Source organism: Xiphophorus maculatus, chromosome 8 (genome assembly GCF_002775205.1).
Source record: "Xiphophorus maculatus strain JP 163 A chromosome 8, X_maculatus-5.0-male, whole genome shotgun sequence".
NCBI classification, from domain to species: domain Eukaryota; kingdom Metazoa; phylum Chordata; class Actinopteri; order Cyprinodontiformes; family Poeciliidae; genus Xiphophorus; species Xiphophorus maculatus.
This window is the reverse complement of record NC_036450.1, coordinates 4,510,046-4,535,122: the sequence shown is the minus strand read 5'-3', so window position 1 is coordinate 4,535,122 and position 25,077 is coordinate 4,510,046. Positions and strand designations below refer to the sequence as shown.

Below are 25,077 nucleotides of genomic sequence, written 5' to 3'. Positions count from 1 at the left end.
TTTAGACTCAACTCAGCACAGAAACACTGAAGAGGAACCAGAACTGGGCCACAAGAACCTAAATCCAGGAATCAGAGGTTCAGTGAATGTGGTGTTGAAGGTGTGGAGGAGGATCAGTGAGTCAGAGGAAACTCTGTAGAAGGACAGAATGCCAGCAGGACAGTCCACATACACTGCTACTCTGTTAGAGACAGAGGAGGAGGAGAGACCAGTTACTCTGTTATTGTGCCAGACAGAGTAACCAACATCAGAGCATCTCAGACTCCATGAATGATCATTCCATCCAAACACACAGTCTCTACTGTCTCCTTTCCTCCTGATTCTTCTGTAACTCACTGATATATAAACCAATCCTCTCCACTCGACCTCCCAGTAACAGAGACCAGTCAGACCAGTTCTACACAGCAGCTGAGGAAAATCAAATCTTTCTGGATGATCAGGATATGACTGAAGCTCCTCCACATGTGTCACCTTCCTGTTGTCTTCAGACAGTTTGAGTTTTCTGCTCACTGTGTTTGTGTCGATGGTGAGTTGACAGGAATCTGATGGAGAGAACAAACACAATCCAGCTGCAGTTATTGATCATTTATTGACACTTTGATGATGACTCCTGAATGAGTGATGTGACAGTTTGAAGATGGTTGAATGTGAGCTGCTTTGTTGTCATGAATCAGATGAAAAACACACTTACACTTCCTCAGACCTGGTGTCAAGAATGGGACTCCAGCAGGCTCCACCCTGAAAGGAGGAGGGGGGTCAGACCATCAGTCTCTTTCAGCAGCAAACATGGACATTACATGTCTCTCTCACACACATTGTCCTCCACTGAGACAGGAACAGTCCAGAACCAGCAGATCCAACAGTCCAGAGAGTCTTTGTTTGCATCTTTCCTCTCAGATTTCCAAGCTGCTTTGAGAGGGAAATGACATCATCACCCTACTGATGATGTCACGCTCTGATGTCACTGATCAGGAGCTGCTGGACTTGTACATTTCCAGCATGGAGGACAGAGAAGATCTCAGCTCTGATGAGGAGCTGGCCTGCCTTCAGACTGATTCAGGGTCAAAGAAATATTTCCAGATGAAGTCAGACTAAAATGTTGGATTGTCCTGCTGTTGCAATCAGAGGCCAAGAAGAAGCTTCAAGTTCTTCTCCTGTTCAGCTCTACGTTCCTGTCAGAAACTTCAGCTCCTCATGAGGAGAACAACTAAAGCCTGGAACAGACTGACACTAACATCCTGACATCTCATCCCTGAACAAAGCTTTGCAGCATCAAGGTCACTCTTAATGCCATATATGGACAGATTTCCTCTAAAGGGGGCGGAGCCTGGATTGGAGGAACCAGCAGCAGCTTCCAGGAACAAACCTTGGGAACCTCTGGAGGAGAACATGGAGATGAGATTCCTGCTTTAATCAGTGGATTCATTGATAGAAAACATGACGACTGAAATATCTGAGAGCTGCAGCTCCATTTTCTACAGATCTGCTGGAACATCAGATAGAAATGAAGAATTTCATCATTTCACATCAAATCTGTTCATCTTCCACAGAAACAACTGAATTATTGACCTGAACTGGTTCTAAAGGTCTGGATGGTAAAAACATCCATTGTTTTTATGTCTCATTAGTTTCCAGAAAGAGTTGAAATGTTTCAGAAGCATTTATCCAGCAGCTCAGTAAAGATCTCTCCTCTTTCCAACCTGATTTAGTCCATGAAGCAGAACATCTCTGCTGCTGCAGCAACAGGAGGAAACTTCTCCAGCTCTCAACTTCTACACTCTGACTGCTTGGAAACAGATCAGGGAGGAACAGCCTTTTCTCCAGGCTGCCTCCTCCTGACTCTAGCGCCACCTACTGGCTGTTCACCAGAGGTGGAGAAAGAACTCAAACAATGTACTGAAGTAAAAGTACAAATAAACAGACAAAAATGTTCTCTAGTAAAAGAAACACATTAACATTTTTACTTGAGTAAAAGTAAGAAAGCATGAAAAATATGTTTAATATCTGCTGAAGTTGTTTTAAAACCTGACAAACGAGCCTCATGGGAACCAATATTCTAATTTATTGAATATGACTGTAAATGTAAATATGAGATGGAGATTATTCACATTAATTCAGTAACCAGGATGTGGAGGAGTTTAACGTTACTGGGACATTCATGGCAGGAGACGCTGCGCTCCATGCGCCCCGACCGCAGTAATCAATGTTACTGCCAGTTCAGCTGCTTACAACTATTTAATTGTTTTATTTATTGCAGTCGATTTAAACTAGAAGTTTGGTAAGATTACATAAAACTTCTCTAACCTAAATCAGTTTAACACCCAAAACTCAGACAGCGTTTAGCAGCTTAACTTTCCTCGATGTTTTTCAGATTTGATGGTGAATTTTTGAAAGCTAGCAGTTCATGATATCAGGGAGGCAAAGGCGGCACCAGAATCATTGATTACTTTCAAACTAACCAACAAATCAAAAAGCGCAAAGCGACTTGGATGTAACTTGGATGTAACTTGTAACGCAACGCTTTATAGAAATGTAGTGAAGTAGAAAGTACAGATACTGTAAAATGTAGTGGAGTAAAAGTTCCCATCATTAAATCTACTTACGTACAGAAACATGAAAAATGTCCTTAAGTTCAGTAACAAAGTTCTTGTCCCAACAACCAGGATCAGGTGAAGGACCTCTGCAGTCCCATGATGCTTCCTCTCCCTCTTCTAAACCATCTGATGGGCTGATATCATCCCTCTACTTTATCAATAAAATGTTTTTCTTTCTCTTATTACGATTCCATTATTTATCCTAAATGTGACGTCAGAGCTGTGGATCTGGAATCTGATTGGTCGGATGGATATTTCCCTGGTTTTCCAACATGAAGGGTCTCTGCCTTTTTCCAAGACGTTGGGAATTTTTCCCAAACTTTATTGAACAATCCCAAAAGCTTTCCCAACTACTGAGAACCTAAACACATTAGTCTTTTCTTGGATCTGTCTAAAAGGTCTTATTATTGTTTTTATTTTCTACCACAGTCAACAGAGCACAATTCTACTTTTTCACCATCATTCACTGCAATTCTTCATTTCCTCTGGAAAACAAGGGATTTCCATTCTCTCCTGATTCCTTTCATTCTTTGGATCATTTTCCAGATGTCGCCCCCTGGTGGAGATCAAACTACTAAATGGATGAAACTGTTAAAATTCTCACTTTCTTTCTTTGCCTCATGAATAGTTTTCTTCACTTTTTATGTCATTTATATTTTATTAAATCCTGAAAGTTGTGAGTTTTGTTTAAAATCTAAAGTTCTTTATTTTTCTCTCCCATAACTTTTAAACATCCATCTGACCAACATGGAGTTACTTTTCTTCTCATCTTTGCTTCTTGGGGCTGATTGGTCTGGAGCTCCATCAAATATTGTTTTAAAGTCCTTTCTGCCATCAGTAGATCATCATGAAAATCTAACTGAACTTCTTTTATTAATTTAGTCAGAGTCCCTATTAAACTATTTAACCCATCACACTCACACACAGTCTTTAGTCACAAGACTGACTAAAGACATTTCTCCCTCTTCCTCCTCTATCAGACCTTCTCTGCTCCTGCAGCAGGTTCCTCCATACCTGAGAGCTTCCAGTCTCCAGTGTGGATCCTTCAGTCCAGCCGACAGCAGCTTCACTCCTGAGTCTCCTGGATGATTGTAGCTCAGGTCCAACTCTTTCAGATGGGAGGGGTTGGAGGTCAGAGCTGAGGCCAGAGAAGCACAGCCTTCCTCTGAGACCAAACAGCCTGATAAGCTGCAGACACACAATTCATCACATGATGAGAAAATGAGAACATTGAGGTAGAACCCAAAGTCTGAACTGGTCGATGGTGGATGGATGGATGGATGGATGGATGGATTTGTAACATGTGGAATAAATAAGAAAGCCAAGCAACTGCTGGGATCAGTAATAATGTTTCTTTTTGCACCTAAGATGCAGCAATTTGTCAAGTGTCCAGAGTTACCTGAGAGTTTCCAGGTTGCAGTTTGGACTCTTCAGTCCAGCAGAGAGAAGCTTCACTCCTGAATCCTGCAGGTTGTTGTTACTCAGGTCCAGTTCTCTGAGACTGGAGGACTGGGATCTGAGAACTGAGGACAGAGATTCACAGCTTCTCTCTGAGAGGTTACAGTCACTCAGTCTGAGGAGACAGAGAGAAAAATCTGTTATTAAACAGTTCTTCAAAATTTATGTTCTTTCATATCAACAATCTTCTTATTGGACAGAGAAGGAACTATCTAATTTTACACAACCTTTGCATTTGTTGTGAACTGGTTCATTCTATAGTTGGACCTCCAGCCTCAAAGAACTGAACTACAGGTAACAAGGAGGTTGGAAATAGCATTATAAATTTTCACAATTAACTATATTAATCCAATTTCCATTTTAACAGTGGAGACGTTTTGCTGCTTTAATATATAACACTATGTCCAGCTGCTGAAGGAAGTCTGTTTCTATTTTGTGCAACACCCCCAATAAAGAGACAATGCACCAATATATAAACTGAAACATGAATATTTACCTCATAATTAGCAGATTCCTATCTATAAAAAATACAGTAACAATCTGTGTCCTTACAGAGCTTTGTTGGAGGCTTTAACCACTGGCAGCAGCCTCAGAAGAACCTCCTCTGAAGCAGAGTATTTCTTCAGGTCAAACACATCCAGATCTTTTCCTGATGACACTAAGATGAAACCCAGAGCTGACCACTGAGCAGGAGACAGTTTATCTGTGGAGAGACTTCCTGAACTCAGAGACTGTTGGATCTCCTCCACTAGAGAACGATCATTCAGTTCATTCAGACAGTGGAACAGATTGATGCTTTTCTCTGCAGACACATTCTCATTGATCTTCTCCTTGATGTACTGAACTGTTTCCTGATTGGTCTGTGAGCTACTTCCTGTCTCTGTCAGCAGACCTTGTAGGAGTCTCTGATTGGTCTGCAGTGAAAGTCCCAGGAGGAAGCGGAGGAACAAGTCCAGGTGTCCATTTGGACTCTGTAAGGCCTGGTCAACAGCTCTCTGATGGAGAGATTTTAGGTAAGATTTATTAAGTAATGAAGATTTCTTAGATCTTTGTGTTTCTTTCATCATGTCAGAACCAGAGTTGATAAAGGTCAGATGAACATGAAGAGCAGCCAGAAACTCCTGAACACTCAGATGGACGAAGCAGAACACCTTGTCCTGGTACAGCCCTCTCTCCTCTTTAAAGATCTGTGTGAACACTCCTGAGTACACTGAGGCTGCTCTGATATCGATGCCACACTCTGTCAGGTCTGATTCATAGAAGATCAGGTTTCCTTTCTGCAGTTGATCAAAAGCCAGTTTTCCCAGAGAATCAATCATCTTCCTGCTCTCTGGACTCCAGTGTGGATCTGTTTCAGCTCCTCCATCATACTTGACCTTCTTCACTTTGGTCTGAACCACCAGGAAGTGGATGTACATCTCTGTCAGGGTGCTGGGCAGCTCTCCTCCCTCTCTGGTCTCCAACACATCCTCCAGAACTGTAGCAGTGATCCAGCAGAAGACTGGGATGTGGCACATGATGTGGAGGCTTCGTGATGTCTTCATGTGGGAGATGATCATGCTGGCCTGCTCCTTATCTCTGAATCTCTTCCTGAAGTACTCCTCCTTCTGTGGGTCATTGAACCCCCTGACCTCTGTTACCATGCCAACACACTGAGGAGGGATCTGATTGGCTGCTGCAGGTCGTGTGGTTATCCAGAGGAGAGCAGAAGGAAGCAGTTTTCCCCTGATGAGGTTTGTCAGCAGAACGTCCACTGAGGTGGACTCTGTAGCATCAGTCAGGATCTCCTTGTTGTGGAAGTCCAGAGGAAGTCGACTCTCATCCAGACCATCAAAGATGAACAGAACCTGGAAATGTTCAAAGCTGCAGATTTCTTTGGTTTCACTAAAGAAATGATGAACAAGTTCCACCAAGCTGAACTTTTTCTCTTTCAGCACATTCAGCTCTCTGAAGGTAAATGGAAATATAAACTGGATGTTCTGGTGGATTTTGTCTTCAGCCCAGTCCAGAGTGAACTTCTGTGTTAGGACTGTTTTCCCAATGCCAGCCACTCCCTTTGTTATCACTGTTCTGATTGGTTGATCACTTCCAGGTGGAACTTTAAAGATGTCTTCTTGTCTGATTGTTGTTTCTGATGTGTGTAGTTTCCTGGATGCTGTTTCAATCTGTCTGACCTCATGTTCATCATTGACCTCTCCAGTCCCTCCCTCTGTGATGTAGAGCTCTGTGTAGATCTGGTTCAGAAGGGTTGGACTTCCTGCTTTAGCAATCCCCTCAAACACAGACTGGAACTTCTTCTTCAGACCAGATTTAAGTTGATGTTGACAAACTGCAGCAAGACGTTCTAAAATAAGACAAAAAATAAAATCAAGAACTAAATAAAATTTTATTCTCAAGATGTTTTGCATGTGATTCCATCTCTTCAAATTTCAGTAAATGTGTGATTTATTCATCAGGTTAAACCTTTGTAGAAATCCTCTTACTGCTCTGCAGATGGTCAGCCAGCTCCTCCTGCTTCATCCTCCGCAGGAAGTTCAGTGTGATCTTCATCACTGCCTCTCTGCTGTTCCTCCTCTGCTCTTCATCCTCACCTTCCAACACCTCATCATCATCTCTCTGACTCTTTGAGCATTCTGGGTCATCTGGACTCAGAATCTTATGGATCTTCTTCAGCTCGTTCTTCAGAAAAGTGACAATGTTGTCCTCCAACGTCTGGAATAGAATAATAGATGAAGGAAACGTCAGACTGAAATCATGGAGCCAAACACCAGATGGATGTTTGACAGACTGACACTCCTCTGGTCTACAAAGTGCAGCATGGAGATGACTGTGAACCGAACTCATGGAAAAGTAGTTATTGTACATGTACAGACCATAAATATTGAGTCCAGTTGTGTTTGATGCTGCTGGGCAGACAGACCACTGGGAACCTCTGAGCTCTGCTGGTCCACTCTGTGGAGGAACCAGGAACAATTAGGAAGTCAGGAAATATTCATCCAGCAGTATTCACAGAGGAAGTCAAGAGTTTCACATTAAATGTACTTGAGGCAGAAAAACAGAGCATCATATGAACAAAATGGAGTGAAGTTAAAAAGAGGAAGATGAACTACAAGGATGAAGAGCAGTAACACCAAAATCACCTAGAAGACATTTTAAAAGGTTGATGCTGAACTTCAAACTGTCCAAACTGTCATTAGATCTGATGCTGGTGGAGACAGTTTCCCAGAGCTTGGGGACAGTGGAAGTGAAGGCTCTGTCCACACAGGTCTTCAGGACAGTGTGGGACATCCATCAGGTTCTGATGACTAGATCTGAGGTGATGTGGACATGGAGGAGGTTTGAGATATGTGGGTGTGTGTCCATGTGGGGTCCTCTTTGTCTTTCAGCATTATTCTGTGTTTAATCAGACTTAGAGACTAATCCAAATATAAACCTAGAAATGAAATTGGTACAATAATGTTTTGTTATCATTCTTACATTAGTAGTTTTACTAAATTGTTTTTCATTTAAAGGTTTAGTGTTCGCACCCCAGAGAGGAGGAATTTGTTAAACTGTGTGAAAGACAAAACTTGCTTTTTCCCTTAACCTTGAACATGTTTTCTGCAGCTGTTTCCCTTTCTACTGAAATACTCCTTACTTGTGAAACTGCCTGTGTGTAGAATGTAGTTTATGTGTTCCTCCTTCCTTGTTATCAGAATAGCCCTTTTCTGTTAAGATCACTCTCCCACATCCCATTCACGCCTTCCCTGAGCCCTCTGCTGTTCACTCTGATGACACACGACTGCGTCCCCAGGTTCGCCTCCAACCACATCGTGAAGTTCGCGGACGACACAACGGTGGTGGGCCTCATCAGAGACGACAACGACCTGGAGTACAGAGAGGAGGTGGAGCAGCTGGTGGACTGGTGCAGAGACAACAGCCTGATCCTGAACGTTGACAAGAAGAAGGAGATGATCGTCGACTTCAGGAAGAACCGACCCAACCACGCTCCACTGCTCATCAACAGCTCGGCTGTGGAGGTGGTTAGCAGCACCAAATTCCTGGGGGTGCACATCACAAATGACCTCAACTGGACTGGGAACAGCACGTCTCTGGTCAAGAGAGCACAGAAACGTTTGTATTTCCTGCGGAGGATGAGAAGATCACACCTGCCCCCGCCCATCCTCAAGACGTTCTACAGAAGCACCATAGAGAGCATTCTGACCAGCTGCCTCTCTGTGTGGTGTGGAGGCTGCAGCGCCTCCGACTGGAAGAATGTGAGGAGAGTGGTGCGGACAGCGGAGAGGATCATCGGGGCCCCCCTTCCCTCCATTCAGGACATTTCATCCCAGCGCTGCGTGTCCCGAGGCCAAAACATCATCAGTGACCCCTCATACCCCCACCATGGACTGTTCTCCCTGCTGCCCTCTGGAAAGAGGTTCCGCAGCATCCGGTGCAGGTCCACCTGGTTCCGAAACAGCTTTTTCCCACTTGCCATCAGACTGCTGAACTCTTAACTGGACTGCACTCAAAAACTGGTCTCCACTTCATACCTTGCACATGTACAGAGCTAAATAACTTCCATTTTACTGTCAGTCCTGCACTTCATATTTTATATTCATATTTATATCCATATTTTATACTGTATTTTATTTTATTCTGGAGTAACCTCATAACATTGGAACCTCAAAACATTGTCCTGGGCCGTATGCAACGAAATTTCGTTCTGTATACACCCTGTGCTTGCAAAATGACAATAAAGTCAGTCTAAGTCTAAGTCTAAGCACTGCAGCAGAGTGTGGGAACGCATGATGAGCGTCTTGAAGAAGCAGTTTTCTGTGTCTTCCCCCTTTTGCAAAAGCTTGGTTGAAAACTAATAAACGTTGTTTGTGGTTCTCTTTTATGTAGGTCGAGAAAATACCTATCAGAAATTTACTTCTGCCTTTGTGTTTCTGTCTTAATATTGATATTTGATTAAATAAATGAGTCTGTTTTATTTAGAAAAATTAAGCTGATGCTAAACAGAAGAAAATGCAGTTAAATGTTTGTGGGTCACAGGTCATGTCAACATGATAGTTTATGTGTCTTGATTGAAAAGTGAGTTCATTATGGGTCATTTTTGTCCCCGTTATTCATCAGCAGTAATTGGGCGATTCTCTAAATTCGGTACATTTTGGCGTCTGATTACTTAAAAATATACCACAATAAATTGTGTTTTTGATCACTGCATCTATTGAAGGACTTGTTGTGGAAAGTGCCTCCACTGTATGAGATGATAGCTCAGTAAGAGGTGTGTATGTTGAGTGTAGTTGAGCGAGATGTGTGGCAGCCGTCCTCCGGTCCGAAGGGGGGCGCTGCGTGCTGTAAACAAGAAGAACCGGGAGGCTGGGGGAGCGAAGAGGAGACAGTATGTGGGAGGGGTGAGTGTAGCCGACGACCGGAGCAGTAGCTAAAGGAAAAACTCTGTCAACTTCCAACTGTAAGCTGGCGCTATTAAAAGTAAACTTCCAGCCACCTTCGTGCCACCGTGTGATTCATGTTCAAGGCGTATGAAGGAGTTAACCCCGAAGTAGAGTTCACTTCGGCCCTGGAGGAAGAGCTCCCCTGTGTCCTCCGACCACGGTCAGAAGACGGAGCAGGAAAGGTTAACACTGGCGACCACGAAGGGACCTCTTCGCCTTGTTGGACGAGTGGTGAGCTTTGAATAAGAGAGATAGTAGCTGTTAGCAATAAAGCCGAGAGACTGCATTAGCCCGTTGCTGAACAACTGCAAGATGGACGCCGCCGCTCGTCACTCCCGTAAAAACTATGGGCTTGAAACAGATTATTCCAACCCGTTCATGACATTGGATGTGTCCTGCGAGGGTGCAGAGTGTAGAAAAGCTACTGAAGATGTGGCGGTGGGGAAATGTGAACATTACAACCCTTTTCTGTGTGACGAACGCTGTTTCGGCTCGTACGCCAAAGGAGGGGACATGCTCGCACCGCAATACGGCCCCGCTCAACCACAGGCTAGCTCTACCAACCCATTCGTTGCTGCTGAATGTCAAGGTTATGCCCATGGGGGGGATGCAGACGACGGGACGCATTACTACCCAGCCCCCACGTTTCAAACGAAAGATAATTGTATCTCCAACCCATTCGCTCCTGCTCATGTACGAAGCTTTGTACACAGCACGCCGGCCCCATTTAACCCTGTGGCATTTCCCGCCGTGCAATGTACCCCTAAGCTGGATGGAACTATAAGCTACAGGCAAACCCCTGCACGGCCCCAACCCCGATTAAAAGCCAATAAAACCCGTTTCATGTTGCAGCAGCCTTTGTCCGACAGTGAGGAGGATGGAGATCCTAGGGAGAGGGTCCCCACTTTGCGTCCGGGACAATACGACGGCACCACACCATGGAAAGAATTTCTGCACCGGTTTGAGAGCTGCGCCGAAGCGAACTACTGGTCCGAAAAAACGATGACAGTGCAGTTGAAATTCTGCCTGGTTGGCGCAGCAGGGGCCATTGTCCACAGAAATCCTCGCTCTTCCAGGTGGGGCTACCGCCGCCTGGTGGACGAACTGGAAACTGCATATGGTCCATCCTCTGATCATGCTGCTGCGGTGGCAGTAGAACTAAGGCAGCGAGTACGAAAACATGGAGAGGCCCTGCATGCATTCAGAGATGATATTTATGGGAAAGTGACGGTGGCTTATGGCGACAGGGCAGAAGTTGAACAGGACTCTATCGCTGTCGAAGTTTTCACAAATGGGCTGGGTGATGCAGAAATAGTCCAGAAACTATTAGAGCAACGACCAGCCACACTCGCCCGTGCATATGAAATAGCTCATGCTCATGAAACCACCAAAAGGGCTGCAGCTTATGTCACCAGTGCCATGCAGCCAGGAGCCCGCAGCATGATTGAACGACGGCCGAGAACTGCTGTGGTCAGAGCAAATGACAAACATGAAAGAGTTATCAAAACTACACCTGTAATCAGTTCTTCACCGAATTGGTTTGCCACACACACACCCTCGGCCTTTAATAACCGCAAAAATTCTACAAAAGGGAAAGTCCGCTGCCATAACTGTCAAGGTTGGGGTCATATCCAGAAGCAGTGCCCTTCTCCCCACAAGACCACCAAAGATTTGACATCCAGCAGCTCCCCCTGTGACACCCAAGAACCTACTGTGCTCCACCTGAAAGACCAAAGCCAAGAAATGAGTATCCACATGCAAATCTACGAAGTGGAGGTGTGTGCTGTGTTGGACAGTGGGGCGCGGAGAAATGTGCTGCCGCTGCGCTACTATAATTCCATCCACCCTGACGTGAGACCTCAACTGTATCCATCAAATGTTGAGACTTTACTTGGGGTGGGACCTGTGGATGTGCCAGTGCTGGGTGAGGCCCAGATACCTGTCCACATCAACAACCGTCAGGTGGATGTGGATTTTCTTGTAGCAGAGATAGCAGGGTTAGAAGTGCTGCTGGGCCATCCCTTCCTCGCACAAGCTGAAGCCCGTCTTGATTTCGGCAGACACCGCATCACCCTGTTTGGTGAAGAAGTGCCCTACTACCAACCTGAATCTAACCCGAAGTCGCATGCAGTGAAAATATCCAGAACTGTGGTGGTGGAACCAGGACAGGAGTATGTTGTGAGGGGCAGCATGCATCTAAGTGGGACAGCCCGCAGCGACATGATACTTAGCCCTACTAAAGGTTTTATTGAGAAGCACAAAGTGCTCCTCGCTAGAGTCTTAGTTCATCCCCAGACGTCCAAAACGGTCCCCCTTCGCCTCTTTAATCCTGGCAATAAAGCTGTGACCATTAAAGAAGGATCCCTGGCTGGTCTCCTCCAACCAGCTGAGGCCCTGCAGCCTCCCTGTGCCTCCCCAGCCGCAGACTCGCCAGTCAGCTCTCCGGTGGTTCCTCTGCACCTAGAGGAGCTCTATACTCAGAGCTCTAAAGGCCTCAATGATGGGGAACGCCTCCAACTTAAATGTTTGCTTTCTACTTATGGACATGTGTTCTCTACTGGGCCTGCTGACCTGGGCCGGACCAACCTCGTCCAGCACGATATTGTACTTCGTCCAGGTGCCCCGATCAAACAACATCCACGTAAAATGGCGAAAGAGAAGCAGCAATACGCCGACCAGCAGATACACGACAGTCTGCAGAATGGTCTCGCCCAACGCAGCCACAGCAGCTGGGCCTCGCCCATAATTATGGTACGTAAGAAGGATGGGACATATCGGCTCTGCATTGATTATAGGGCTCTCAATGAGCGAACCATACCGGATGCGTATCCCCTGCCCCGCATCCAGGATACGCTGGATACACTGTCTACTGCCAGATGGTTCAGCACGTTGGACCTTACCTCGGGTTACTGGCAGGTGGAGCTGACGCCAAGAGCACGCAAAGCAACTGCATTCTGTGCCAGGACGGGCCTCTTCGAGTGGAATGTCATGCCGTTTGGGTTGTGTAACGCCCCGGCGACATTCCAGCGGCTGATGGACCGCATCCTGGTTGGCATGCAGTGGGAGACCTGTTTGGTCTACCTGGATGACATCATCGTCCTGGCGAGGGATGTGCCAGAGATGCTGCGGCGGCTTGGCCAGGTGTTTTACAGGCTCCAACAAGCTAACCTGAAACTAAAACCTGCCAAATGCTGCTTTTTCCGCCGGGAGGTGGCCTACCTAGGTCACATAGTGTCTGAACATGGTGTAGCTACGGACCCCAGCAAGGTCCAAAAAGTCCAAATGTGGCCCACGCCGTCATCCATTCAGGAGGTTCGACGTTTCATTGGCTTGGCCTCATACTATCGGCGATTTGTGAAAGACTTTGCATCCATTGCTGAACCCCTTCACAACCTAACTAAGAAAAATGCTCGTTTCCAGTGGCATGCTGAGCACCAGGCTGCTTTCGACGAATTAAAGAGTCTCCTCATCTCAGCCCCCATTCTCGGCTATCCCCTGGACTGCGGTGAAATGGTACTCGATACTGATGCAAGTGACACCGGCATCGGCGCTGTACTGTCGCAAAGGCAGAAGGGTGTGGAACGAGTGTTGGCTTATGGCAGTCGCAAGTTGGCAAAGCCTGAACAAAACTACTGCACAACAAGACGTGAACTTCTGGCTATAGTGGATTTCACATCCCATTTTCGTCAGTATCTCCTCGGCCGGCCGTTTAAGGTGCGTACGGACCACAGCAGTCTGCGCTGGCTGACCAAAATGAGAGAGCCAGAAGGACAGTTAGCTCGATGGCTTGAGAAACTGGCTGAATATGACTTTGAGATTATCCACCGTCCGGGTCGACAGCACACTAATGCCGACAGCCTCTCCAGGAGACCCTGCCGCCAGTCCTGCCCATGTAAAGTGCAGGACCTCTCAACATCATCCAAACCCATCAACCATCAGGCTGTCCAGTGTGAGTTGAACTCTGACATCAGTTCCCTGTTGCTGAGTTCAGTGGGGGAGGAGGACCAACCATCCACCACAGAGGTTTGTCCAGTGGGGGTAAGTCAAAACACCCTTACAACAGATACAAAGACTTTAGACCAAAACATTTCCACTGATACAGATAGAATGCATCACAATGTTCAAACTGATGGGTGCACTTTGAAATTGACTGAGAAAATATATGTGGCTAAGACTCTTGACATGACTTTGTTTCATGGCTGGACCATGGGGGAGTTGAGCCAGGCCCAGGATGCTGATGTGGACATTGCACCCATACGCAGCTGGATGAAGGCTAGTGATAAACGCCCCCCGTGGCCTGTTGTCTCGCCATGCAGCCCAGCCACTAAGACATACTGGACTCAATGGAAACGACTCTACTTCAGAGATGGAGTTCTGGTCCGTCGGTTCTATTGCCTTGATGACACCCAATTCTACCCACAAATTGTGCTGCCACGTAAACTACAACTTGATGTGATGAGACAGATGCATGAGGGGCCAGTGGGTGGACATTTTGGTGTAGAGCGGACCCTGACCAGATTAAGAACCCGGTATTACTGGTACCACATGAGGGAGGATGTTGCCCTCTGGTGTAAAACCTGTACCAGCTGTGCATCAAGGGCTCGACCCCAGAAGACACCGCAGGCTCCTATGGGAACAGTCCAGGTAGGAGCCCCTATGGAACGCATTGCACTGGACATTATGGGTCCACTGAATGAGACTGAGCGTGGAAACCGCTATGTGCTTGTGATACAAGATTACTTCACAAAGTGGACTGAAGCATTTCCTATTCCGAACGAGCGAGCTGTGACAGTTGCAGGTATCGTTGCTAGTGAGTGGGTGTGCCGCTATGGAATCCCTCAAGCGCTACACAGTGACCAGGGACGCAATTTCGAGTCTGAGGTGTTTCAAGGGATGTGCAGTTTGTTTGGGATAGACAAGACTCACACAACACCATTCAGGCCGCAGTCAGACGGTCAGGTCGAGCGTTTCAACGCCACCCTCCAAAAGATCCTGGCTACTACAGCAGCACGCTGTCATTGGGATTGGGACCTGATGATTCCTTATGCTGTTATGGCGTACCGGTCAACCAAACATAGTGCGACAGGTTTCTCTCCAAACTTTATGATGTTAGGCCGAGAAGTAAGTGAACCAGTGGACCTCGTCGCAGGTTTGCCCCCTGATTCGGAACACCAGCTCACTGCTCCAGAATATGTGCAGCAGATGCGGGAACGGTTGGAGCTGGCCCACCAAATTGCTAGAGAAGCCCTGAGGGACTCGGTCACACGTGCAAAGAGACAGTACGACAAAAACTGCTGCCACACACAGTATAAAATTGGAGACCCTGTGTGGTATCTCATTAAAGGAACACGTCATGTCAAGAATAAAGTCAAAAAGTTCCTCCCATCATATGAAGGCCCATTCTTCATCCTAGGCCAACTGGATGATCTAGTTTACCGGATACAAAAGAACCCAAGGTCCAAGGTGAAAGTCGTCCACCATGACCAGCTAAAGCATTACCGCAGCCGGGAGCCTCTGGACAACGTGTGGGTCCTGGAGCAAAGTCAACACTGGGAACCTACTGAGGTTCCACCACCAACCTTAGAGGAGGACTCTGCAGACGGTGACCTGGATTTACAGGGTTTGTTTGCTGATGCAACCAGTGGAGGCGCTGGCTGTTCTCTGCTGCCTACCTCAACTGCAAAGGATCCCAATCTGGGTGTGTTTGTCCCATCATCCCCTTCCCATGTCAACCATGAGGATGGTGGGGGTGTGGTGGGATATTCACCTCCTCTGGGCCCGCCGGTTCGACGATCCAGGCGCCGGCGTAGGGCACCAGACCGGTTCGGCACATGGATAGTTCCAAGTAGGACCATGGACTCAGTTTAAGGTTCCAGAAGTTAGTTGAACCTGTCCAACAAGGCCACATGTGTCTGTTCTCTTTATTACTGTTCAGTTGTTCGAACTGCAAAGAAAATTTAACAGCAGAGCAAATGGTTTATCTCGTAGGACATGTTTTGCCGTATGTTTCTCATACCTGATGGAGATCAGTTAGTGTCCTGCCCGGTCGTCATGTATGTTGCTGAGTAATTCCTCTCCTCCCCTGTTGCATGTAAAGCTTAATTTTGCACATGAGGTACACCTTAAATGAGCTAATGATGTCACTGGCTAATTATGGTTTGATGCTACGCCTCACCTATATGCATGAATGATTGTCACAGTAATCTCTTGTTTGCGATGGGGATTGTGTATCGGTTTTATGCATTGTAAAGCTGGAGTGGAATTATTGCTTAATTGCCATCCAGAGTGGGGGTAGTGTTGTGGAAAGTGCCTCCACTGTATGAGATGATAGCTCAGTAAGAGGTGTGTATGTTGAGTGTAGTTGAGCGAGATGTGTGGCAGCCGTCCTCCGGTCCGAAGGGGGGCGCTGCGTGCTGTAAACAAGAAGAACCGGGAGGCTGGGGGAGCGAAGAGGAGACAGTATGTGGGAGGGGTGAGTGTAGCCGACGACCGGAGCAGTAGCTAAAGGAAAAACTCTGTCAACTTCCAACTGTAAGCTGGCGCTATTAAAAGTAAACTTCCAGCCACCTTCGTGCCACCGTGTGATTCATGTTCAAGGCGTATGAAGGAGTTAACCCCGAAGTAGAGTTCACTTCGGCCCTGGAGGAAGAGCTCCCCTGTGTCCTCCGACCACGGTCAGAAGACGGAGCAGGAAAGGTTAACAGACTCTTTAAACCTCCAGGAAAATATGTCTCCCCACCTTATTCATGAAATCCCAAACAGTATTAAGAATTTCTTTGTTACTTAAGTTGCTTTAAATTCAACCCCATAACAGGACAATTTCATTCCTCTGTCCCTTGATTAAAATAACTAATTGTATGTATATCTTATTTGATTCTGAATTATAATAATTAGACTGATAAGTAAAATATGGCAACTTGATGTAAAAGCTCTTTTCATAAATAAGAAAAATATACTTTAAAATAAACATTAAATCAGGCTTTTTTATGTTTCTGAATCATTCTTTAAACTTTGCATACAGTCCAACAAATATTAGTCTAATATTTGCTGTTATTATAAAAAAAATCATAACAATGTATCAAGTAACGGTTGAACCCATTGTAACAGTTGACCAGACTGTAATGGGATTGAAGATTTTTACTAAAAGTTGCCATAAGTCCACATTAGCTAGGTTATGGAGCAACATATGATATGATGAAAACAAGAATTAATATGTTTCAAAGACCATTCTTTACTTTTTCCCAAACAACAATAATTATCATTTACATGCCTAAAGGTGTTGAAAGGTTGAGCTTGACAATGACGATGTTTGGATAAAAATAATCAAATATAGGTAAGAAACTATATTAACACTTAAATCTCTTTACAGTGTGAGCGGGAAAAAACTTAAGTGATGTCACTTCCAGGGTGCTGAGGAAATTGGACTGAACCATTATTTATAAAAAGGAGGGATTGGTCTGCTGTTACAGGGTTAAACAAAACTGGAGGGACATGATTAAAAAGTAATATTTTATAAATAATTCATATATTTTTCTCATATTTTTTAAATTTAGATTAAAGTATACCTTAAATGTTTAAAATGGCACAAATAAGTTGAAGTTACTGGTTAGTTTAATTTGTTTTATATTCAGTGAAAAATTAACATTGGTCAGTGGGGACATGCTCATTTGGCTGACCTCTACGATTCAACAACCCATTAAATCTTTCAAAACATAATTTTAAAATATATTTGTATGTTATATTACCAAGACACATGGATATTTCCAATACTTGATTTTTGTCAAAAAATGTGGGTTGCATTATATGAAAATATAGAGAACTGACAGCAAAATTAGATTTTCATCAGTTAATCAATGGTCCCTCTCGTATCACCAAAAACAGTCAAACCTTAATAGATTTAACCTTTTCAAACAAACCTGGTCGAATCATAAAAACCTATAACTTAGTGTGCGGCTTATCCGACCACAATATCACTCTCATTGGAAGAAAATTACCTCCAAATCGTTTTGTCAGTCATTATAATACACAGAAACAGATTGTAATACAAATTCCAAGAAAGGTTGGACCCAAATTTGAGGCCGAATTAGCAAGAGTTAATTGTGATGACGTCCTAAACCAGCATCAGGTAAATGATTGCTGTAATACATATATTCTCAATGTTTGTAATACTATGAATAAGTTTTTAAAAACTCAAATGAAGGGATGAAGAAAAATACAGCTACCTTGGGTATCGGATGACATTCGGCAGTTAATGAAACAGAGAGACTATGCCCTAAAATTGTTTTTTAAATTCAAAAGGACCACAGATTGGCTGTTTTTTAAAAGTTTGAGGAACAGAGTAGTTAAAGAAATGTACAAATCTAAAGCTAAATATTACATAAACGTTTTGTCAGGAGCAGGAGGGAATGGTAAGACGATCTGGAAACAGTTAAACAGTTTACTGAGCCCCAATGTACGCACTGATTACAAATATGAAGGTAGCAGAAAAAATCATAACTGATCCTGCTCAGCTAGCAACAATATTTAATGATTTTTTCCTCTCATCAGTTAAAGACTTGGCATCAAAGTTCCTACCAGCTCCAATGGATTTACATGGTACAAAACCAACCAAAAAGTGTTTTGATTTGTTTGAGATAAAAGAAATTCGTTACTCTGATGTTCAAAAAGCTATCAATAGCTTAAGCAATTCTTACGCAAACGATTTGTATAATTTAGATACAATGTTTTTAAAAAAATACAGCAATATTTTAGTAGAGCCTTTAACTCACATAATTAATCATTCCATCAGAACAGGGCAATTTCCCAATGCATGGAAAAAAGCTTTGGTGAAACCGATTTTTAAATCAGGAAGTCCCCATGAAATCAGTGACTACAGGCCAATAAGTTTTGTTCTGGTCATGTCAAAAGTGCTGGAGAAAATTATTCTAGAACAACTACTATTGTATTTAGAAAGTAATAATCTTCTGCATCCTCTTCAGTTTGGCTTCAGACGTAATCATTCTACAGAGACTGAAATGAAATGAAATGAAATGAAATTTATTCGAACATGATACAAATATAAAAATAAAATAATGCACAGTAACAAGAAGTGCATAAAAAAGAAGAGAAAATACAGATTTTTTGTTTCAGTTAACATATCATGCTCAAAATGGGGTAGGAAGAAGTGGGAACTTATAAACTCCTACCCCCTAAACACTTGAAACTTTAGAGTCCTACTGTCATTAAAAAAATCAAAATCAAAGTGGCAGTCAGAAGTAACAGTTACTAATATTTACCTATACATTTTCCATTTTATGCTGGTTTGTCTTTCTAAACCCTTACACCAAGTTATCTGCAATACACACCTTATTGCTTTCTGTCACCCATATGTGTATCTATTGAAAATTACCTCCTTGTACTTTCTTTTGAATTGTGTTAAGCTATTGCTTTGTTTTAAATCTTCATGTAACTTGTTCCATAACTTTACACCTTTAATTGAAATACAGAAGCTTTTTCTTGTTGTTCTAAAATTGCGGATCTTGAAGTTTGAGTGACCCCTTAAGTAATACCCCCCTTCTCTTTCAGAAAACGTGCTCTGTATGTGCTCAGGTAACAACTTTTTAGATACTTTGAACATAAATTGAGCCATTTTAAATTCTACAAGCTCCTCAAATTTGAGAATTCTGGATATTGTGAAGAGCGGGTTTGTATGCTCATAATAACCGACATTATGGATGATTCTAATGGCTCGTTTCTGTAGGACGGTTACCGGATGTAAAGAGCTCTTGTAATTAACTCCCCACACTTCACAACAATATGATAGATATGGTAAAATCAGAGAGTTATATAGAATATGAAGTGATTCAACATTCAATACATGTCTAGCTCTAGCCAATATGGATATACTTCTACTGAGTTTACTCTGTAAATGTTTAATATGAGGTTTCCAACTGATTTTGTCATCTATTATTAAACCGAGGAACTTATTAGCAAAAACCCTTTCTAGAGTTACGTCCTCTATTTGAACTTGGATTTCAGTATTTTTATAACAGTTCCCAAAGACCATGATTTTCGTCTTGTCCAAATTTAGGGATAATTTATTATGGTCAAACCATATCTTTAACTTACTAATCTCTGAGGTGACTGTTGAGAGAAGATGCTCTAAATTGTCGCCAGAGGCTAGAATATTTGTGTCATCAGCGAATAAGATAAATTTTAATACATTGGACACTTTACTGATATCATTTATATAAAGATTAAATAAAACTGGTCCCAATACTGATCCTTGTGGTACTCCACAGACAGTCTCCTGCCAGTCAGATTCCACATCTCCCAATTTCACAAATTGTTTTCGGCTCTTTAAATAACTCCTCATCCAGTCAGAAACTACTCCCCTAATTCCATAGCGTTCTAATTTTTTAAGTAGGATTTCATGATTTATTGTATCAAAAGCTTTCTTTAGATCTATAAATATCCCTACTGCCAGTTTCTTACTATCTGTTGCGTTGGTTATTTCTTCTATTAAGTCAGTTACTGCCAGCGATGTTGACCGGTTAGCTCTAAATCCATATTGACTGCTGATAAGTAGCGAATGTTTTTCTATGAATTGTTCCACTCTTTTCTTAAAGAGTTTTTCCAGGATTTTAGAAAATTGTGGGAGAAGAGAGACAGGCCTGTAGTTAGTGAAGAGGTGTTTGTTGCCAGTTTTATACATTGGTTTGACCTTAGCTATTTTTATTTTGTTGGGAAATGATCCCGTTTGAAATGATAAATTGCAAATATAAGTTAGTGGTTTAGAGATTCCTTTAATTACTATTTTAATAGTTTTCATGTCCAGATCATCACAGTCAGTGGATGTCTTATTTTTACATTTATTCACAATGTTTATGATTTCTTCTTCTAGTACAGGGTTGAGATATAAGGAGCTGGGATTATTCTCAATTTGATATTGCTGAGTTGCAGTTTTTGTAGTCGGTATTTTTTCTGCTAATTGAGGTCCTATATTAACAAAATAACTATTGAATTTATTGACGACACTTTTCAAACCAGTAATATTCTGTTCATTATCTATAAAATAGTCTGGATAGTTGTTATTGTTAGATTTTCTAATAACTCTATTTAAAATATTCCATGTTTCCTTAATGTTGTTTTTATTCCTATCCAGTAATTTATGATAATAGTCCTTTTTACATGTTTTTATAATATTAGTTAACTTATTTTTATATTTCTTATATTTGTTTTCTGATTCAGACGTTCTATGTTTTAGAAATTCTCTATAAAGTTTGTTTTTCTTTTTACATGCCTTTTGTATTCCTTTTGTGATCCACTGTTCATTTTTTTGATTGCTTTTCCTGTTATATTGTTTGATTGGGCAGTGCTTGTTATATAATATTTTAAATGTTTTTAAAAATTCTTCATATGCTGAATTCACATCATTCATTTTATATATTAATCTCCAATCGTAGGCCAACAACTCAGCTTCTAGAGCTTTTAATGTCTCTTCAGACGTAACCCGTCTGTAATGCGTCTCTATTTTTTGATCGTCTGTTTTGCACTTACAGTCGTAGACTATGAACACTGGTAAGTGATCAGTTATGTCATTCATTAATATTCCACTAGTTAAATTATTTTCCAGCACATTTGTAAAAATATTATCAATTAAGGTAGCGCAGTGCGATGTAATGCGACTGGGCCTGGTGATTTTAGGATACAGGCTTAGACTGAACATGGTGTTAATAAATTCTTCAGTCATTCTATGTTTATTTGGATTAAGAAGGTCAATATTGAAATCCCCACAGAAAAATGTTATTTTTTGATTAATTGTTATAAATTTTTCTTCTATCCAGTTGTTGAGTACTTCAATGTTTGATCCAGGGGCTCTATAAATGCAACTCACTAAGACATTTTTCCTTTTTTCCACGAGTATTTCTATAGTCACACATTCAAACATGTTGTCCATCACAGTTGACATTGTTTCGATCAACTTATAATTAATCTTCTTGTCAACATATAAAGCTACTCCCCCTCCATTTTTGTTTTCTCTGTTCTTACAAACCATTTCATAACCATTGATTTCAAAGTCTATGCCCTTATCACTATTGAGCCAAGTTTCTGATAAGGCAATAACATTGAAGGTCTGTGAAAGTTGTTGGAGGTATTGTTTGATGCTGTCAAAATTTGCATAAAGGCTTCTGCTATTAAAGTGAATTATTGACAGCTTTTGTTCCGTTTTAATGCTGTTGTTGAACTGATCATCGCTGTAATAGTGACAACTATCATTGCTGACATTATAGAAGTTGTTATCAGGATCAATGTCAGTTTCAATATCTTGCTGATGATAGTTTCTGTGTTGGAATACGGGTAGCTCTATATCCTCATAGGCCGCGATCTGTTGCATGTTTCTCTTTCAGAAGTGAACGTCAGCTATGTCTGGCTGTCTGTCATACATTGTTGGATAATTTAGGGGTACTAGTACGTGGATGGGTGATCAACTTATCATAACGTAGGTAAGCAATGTCCCCTCTTTGACGTGCTGCTTTTAAGTCCGGCATTAGTTCCGCCCTCCTTTTCCTTACTGCATCCGTGAAGTCTTCGTTAATGAAAATCTTAGATCCCTTAAGTGCCTTGGTGCTCTGCAGAATAGTTGATCTGTCCTTGTATCGTAAAAATTTGACAACAATGGGCCTGGGTCTGTCTCCTCTAGATTTACCGGTGCTATAAGTCTGCTGCTTGAAAATGCTAAACAATCACTTGATAGGGGACAAATCACTGGTGCAGTTTTCCTGGACTTGAAGAGGCTTTTGATACGGTGAACCACAACTTACTGATCTCAAGGCTTTCATCATTTAATTTCTCAGAACGATCATTGTCTTGGTTTCAATCATATTTGAAATATCGTGAACAGTGTGTTGTCATCAATAATAGTAAATCTGTCTTCTGTAAAACAGTAACAGGGATTCCACAAGGGACTATCTTAGGTCCAGTCCTTTTTAGTCTGCATGTTAACAGTCTTCCTGATATTTGTCCTGAAGTTAAATTGCAAATGTTTGCTGATGACACTATTGTTTATACATCAGACAAGAACAGTACTGTAATCAGTGAAAAACTTCACAACAGCCTGCAGAGATTATCATTATGGCTAAATGATTCTTGTTTAACTCTCAATACAAAGAAAACAAAATGTATTTGCTTTTCAATCAAGAAAACATCATTACAGTCCTTGAATATTCAGATCAATGGGGACCCTATTGAGCAAGAATCACAAGAAAAATATTTAGGAATAATTCTGGATGCTCAGTTAAATTTTAGGAGCCACGTTGACAAAATCAGCAAAACTGTTCGATCAAATATAAACTGTTTTAAAATTATTAGAAATTGTTTAACACTTCACTGTTCAGAGATGTTTTTTAACTCAATGATCCTCTCACATTTTTCCTATGGAGCTGCTCTCTGGTCTCAGACTAGTCAAACTAGACTCAAACCATTAGCAAGTCTCTGTAATCAGGCTTTGAAGGTTTTATATCAAAGCCAATTAGATTCCATCATTGTCACATTTTGGCTAAATTCGGCATTTTGGACTTTCCTGATTTTATAAATTATGATCTTTAAAATTGATTTTTAAGTGTTTAAATGGATATGCACCTACACCATTAAGTAATTGCATACAGAGACTGCAGGGCAACAGCAGATCTACTAGAGCAGCTTTAGATGGAAACTGTAAGGTTCCCTTTCGAAGAACCACGTTTGCTCAAAGTGCTCTGTCCATGAGAGGATCTGCAGTTTGGAACTCACTTCCTGTTGATTTAAAGTCTGTAACCAGTTTTAGTACGTTCAAGAAACAAACTAAACTCTGGTTATGTCAAAAACACAACTGTACCCATTTTTGATGTTTCATGTTTCACTGTTTGTTTGTAGATGTCGTCAACATCAAGCTGTGCTATTTTAAATGATCATCATTTTAACTTTAGAGGTACTTTTTAAAAGCCCATCTAGGGACAAGTGCTGTGAATTAGCTGTTGCTGTAGCGCTATGACGCAAACATGGGACTGCTGTTTTGTTCAGTGTGTTTATGTCGATGTGTGTCTGTCCCTATCAAATAAACTCAAATAAATAAATGAATAAAATATTTGAGATAAACCTGTGAGACACAAAATGCACCGAATTCAGAGAATGACCCAATAGCTTATGTATGTTAGAGACCATCTGGTTCTGAAAGATATCCACATGAGATATTTTTTATCTTAACTGTAGAAATGGTTAATAATCCACTATGTTGGATGATGTTTGAACCACAGAGATGAAACTTTAATCATAAAATTAATTCATAAAAGCCTTTTTTCTTTCAGCATTACTCTGTCTGGAAAATAAATTACATTTAGATTTAGAGAACAATCCAAATATCAATCTAGAAATTAAACTCACTTCTGCCTTTTGTGTTTGTGTGTTAAATTAATATTGGATGGTCATAATAACAGATATAAACAGAACAGTTACAGCAGTTAGAAACAGCTCACCTCTCTGATGGTGGAGATCCAGGAGATTTAAAGTCAATCATATCATCCTTTGACCTGTTGCTCTTAAAGGACACACAGCTGGGTTCTGGTTCTGGTTCTGGTTTGAGTCTCTGATGGATCCTGACAGAAACATGATGATTAAAACTTAATCAGCAAAGAGGAGCAGCAGCAGCTTCATCACCACGTCTGTTCTGGCCTGATATAGTGAACGCTGTGTGAAAAGGGCTGTGGACAGTTAGAGATGGTGACCTCACCTCTGACCTTTGCTCTGGCTCTCATCTTCCCCACACAGAGTGGTTTTAGAGGGAGGGACTCCCTCCTCTCTGTCCTCACACTGATCCATGCTGCTGAATTCACATCAGCTCACACACACTTTCTACCTTCACCTGCAGAGGAAACACACATCATTCATCTGCACATCAACTCTGATCATCCTTGTTAGAGATTTTTTGGTATTATCATTTTATTCTTACTTTAGTTCACATTCAGTCTATAGATCTTTGTGATTTTCTGTTTAAAGTGTTCTCTTCTTTAAATGACCTGGAGGTCACTACTGTCTGTTCAACTTTACGAGAAATAGATAACACTGAGTTTCTCAGCCCTTTTGCAAGAACACCCCCTAATTTAGTAACTACCTGTGAACAGTCGTATTTTGTTTTCTTGACAGTATTGACCGAGATTTGAACCGGGCTCAGACCTTTGATCAGATATCACATCTGGACCTGGGTTGTTAGATGTTTGGGTTAGAAGCTTTACGACCTCTGTTGTTTTTCCTGACTGCCCTCTTGCCTGTCCTTGTTTGACAATAAAAACAGGAGCCGTTGTAAGGGCAGCCCAGAACGCTCTGTAGAACTGATCGAAGGAGAGGTTTTGATAGAGCGTTCTCCTTTTGCAAAAGCTCTACATAAAATTCATATACGTTGTCTGTGGTTCTTTCTTTTATTTAGGTTCGAAAGGAAAATACCTATCAATCCTTTACATCATTAGAGCTGGAAAAAGATCAGCTGCTCCTCCTCTGATTGGCTCTTCTTCTCTGCTTCATATCAGTGTCAGGTGAATGCAGTCAGACAGCAGAGAGGCAGAGGAAGCTGC

The 25,077-nt window shown here is 42.2% G+C and overlaps 1 protein-coding gene across 1 annotated transcript; it reads right to left on the bottom strand.

The window, feature by feature from the left end:
• Positions 1-6: 6 nt before the first annotated feature.
• LOC111609431 (NLR family CARD domain-containing protein 3-like) lies at positions 7-24,261 on the bottom strand. The gene is made up of 9 exons (XM_023337889.1): positions 24,240-24,261; positions 23,986-24,105; positions 6,926-7,004; positions 6,536-6,764; positions 4,605-6,396; positions 3,994-4,167; positions 3,609-3,782; positions 692-738; positions 7-542 (listed from the first exon to the last, which is right to left on the bottom strand). Exons 2-9 carry the CDS (start codon positions 24,024-24,026, stop codon positions 13-15), a joined length of 3,066 nt encoding a protein of 1,021 aa, XP_023193657.1. The 5' UTR covers positions 24,027-24,105; positions 24,240-24,261; the 3' UTR covers positions 7-12.
• Positions 24,262-25,077: the final 816 nt, after the last annotated feature.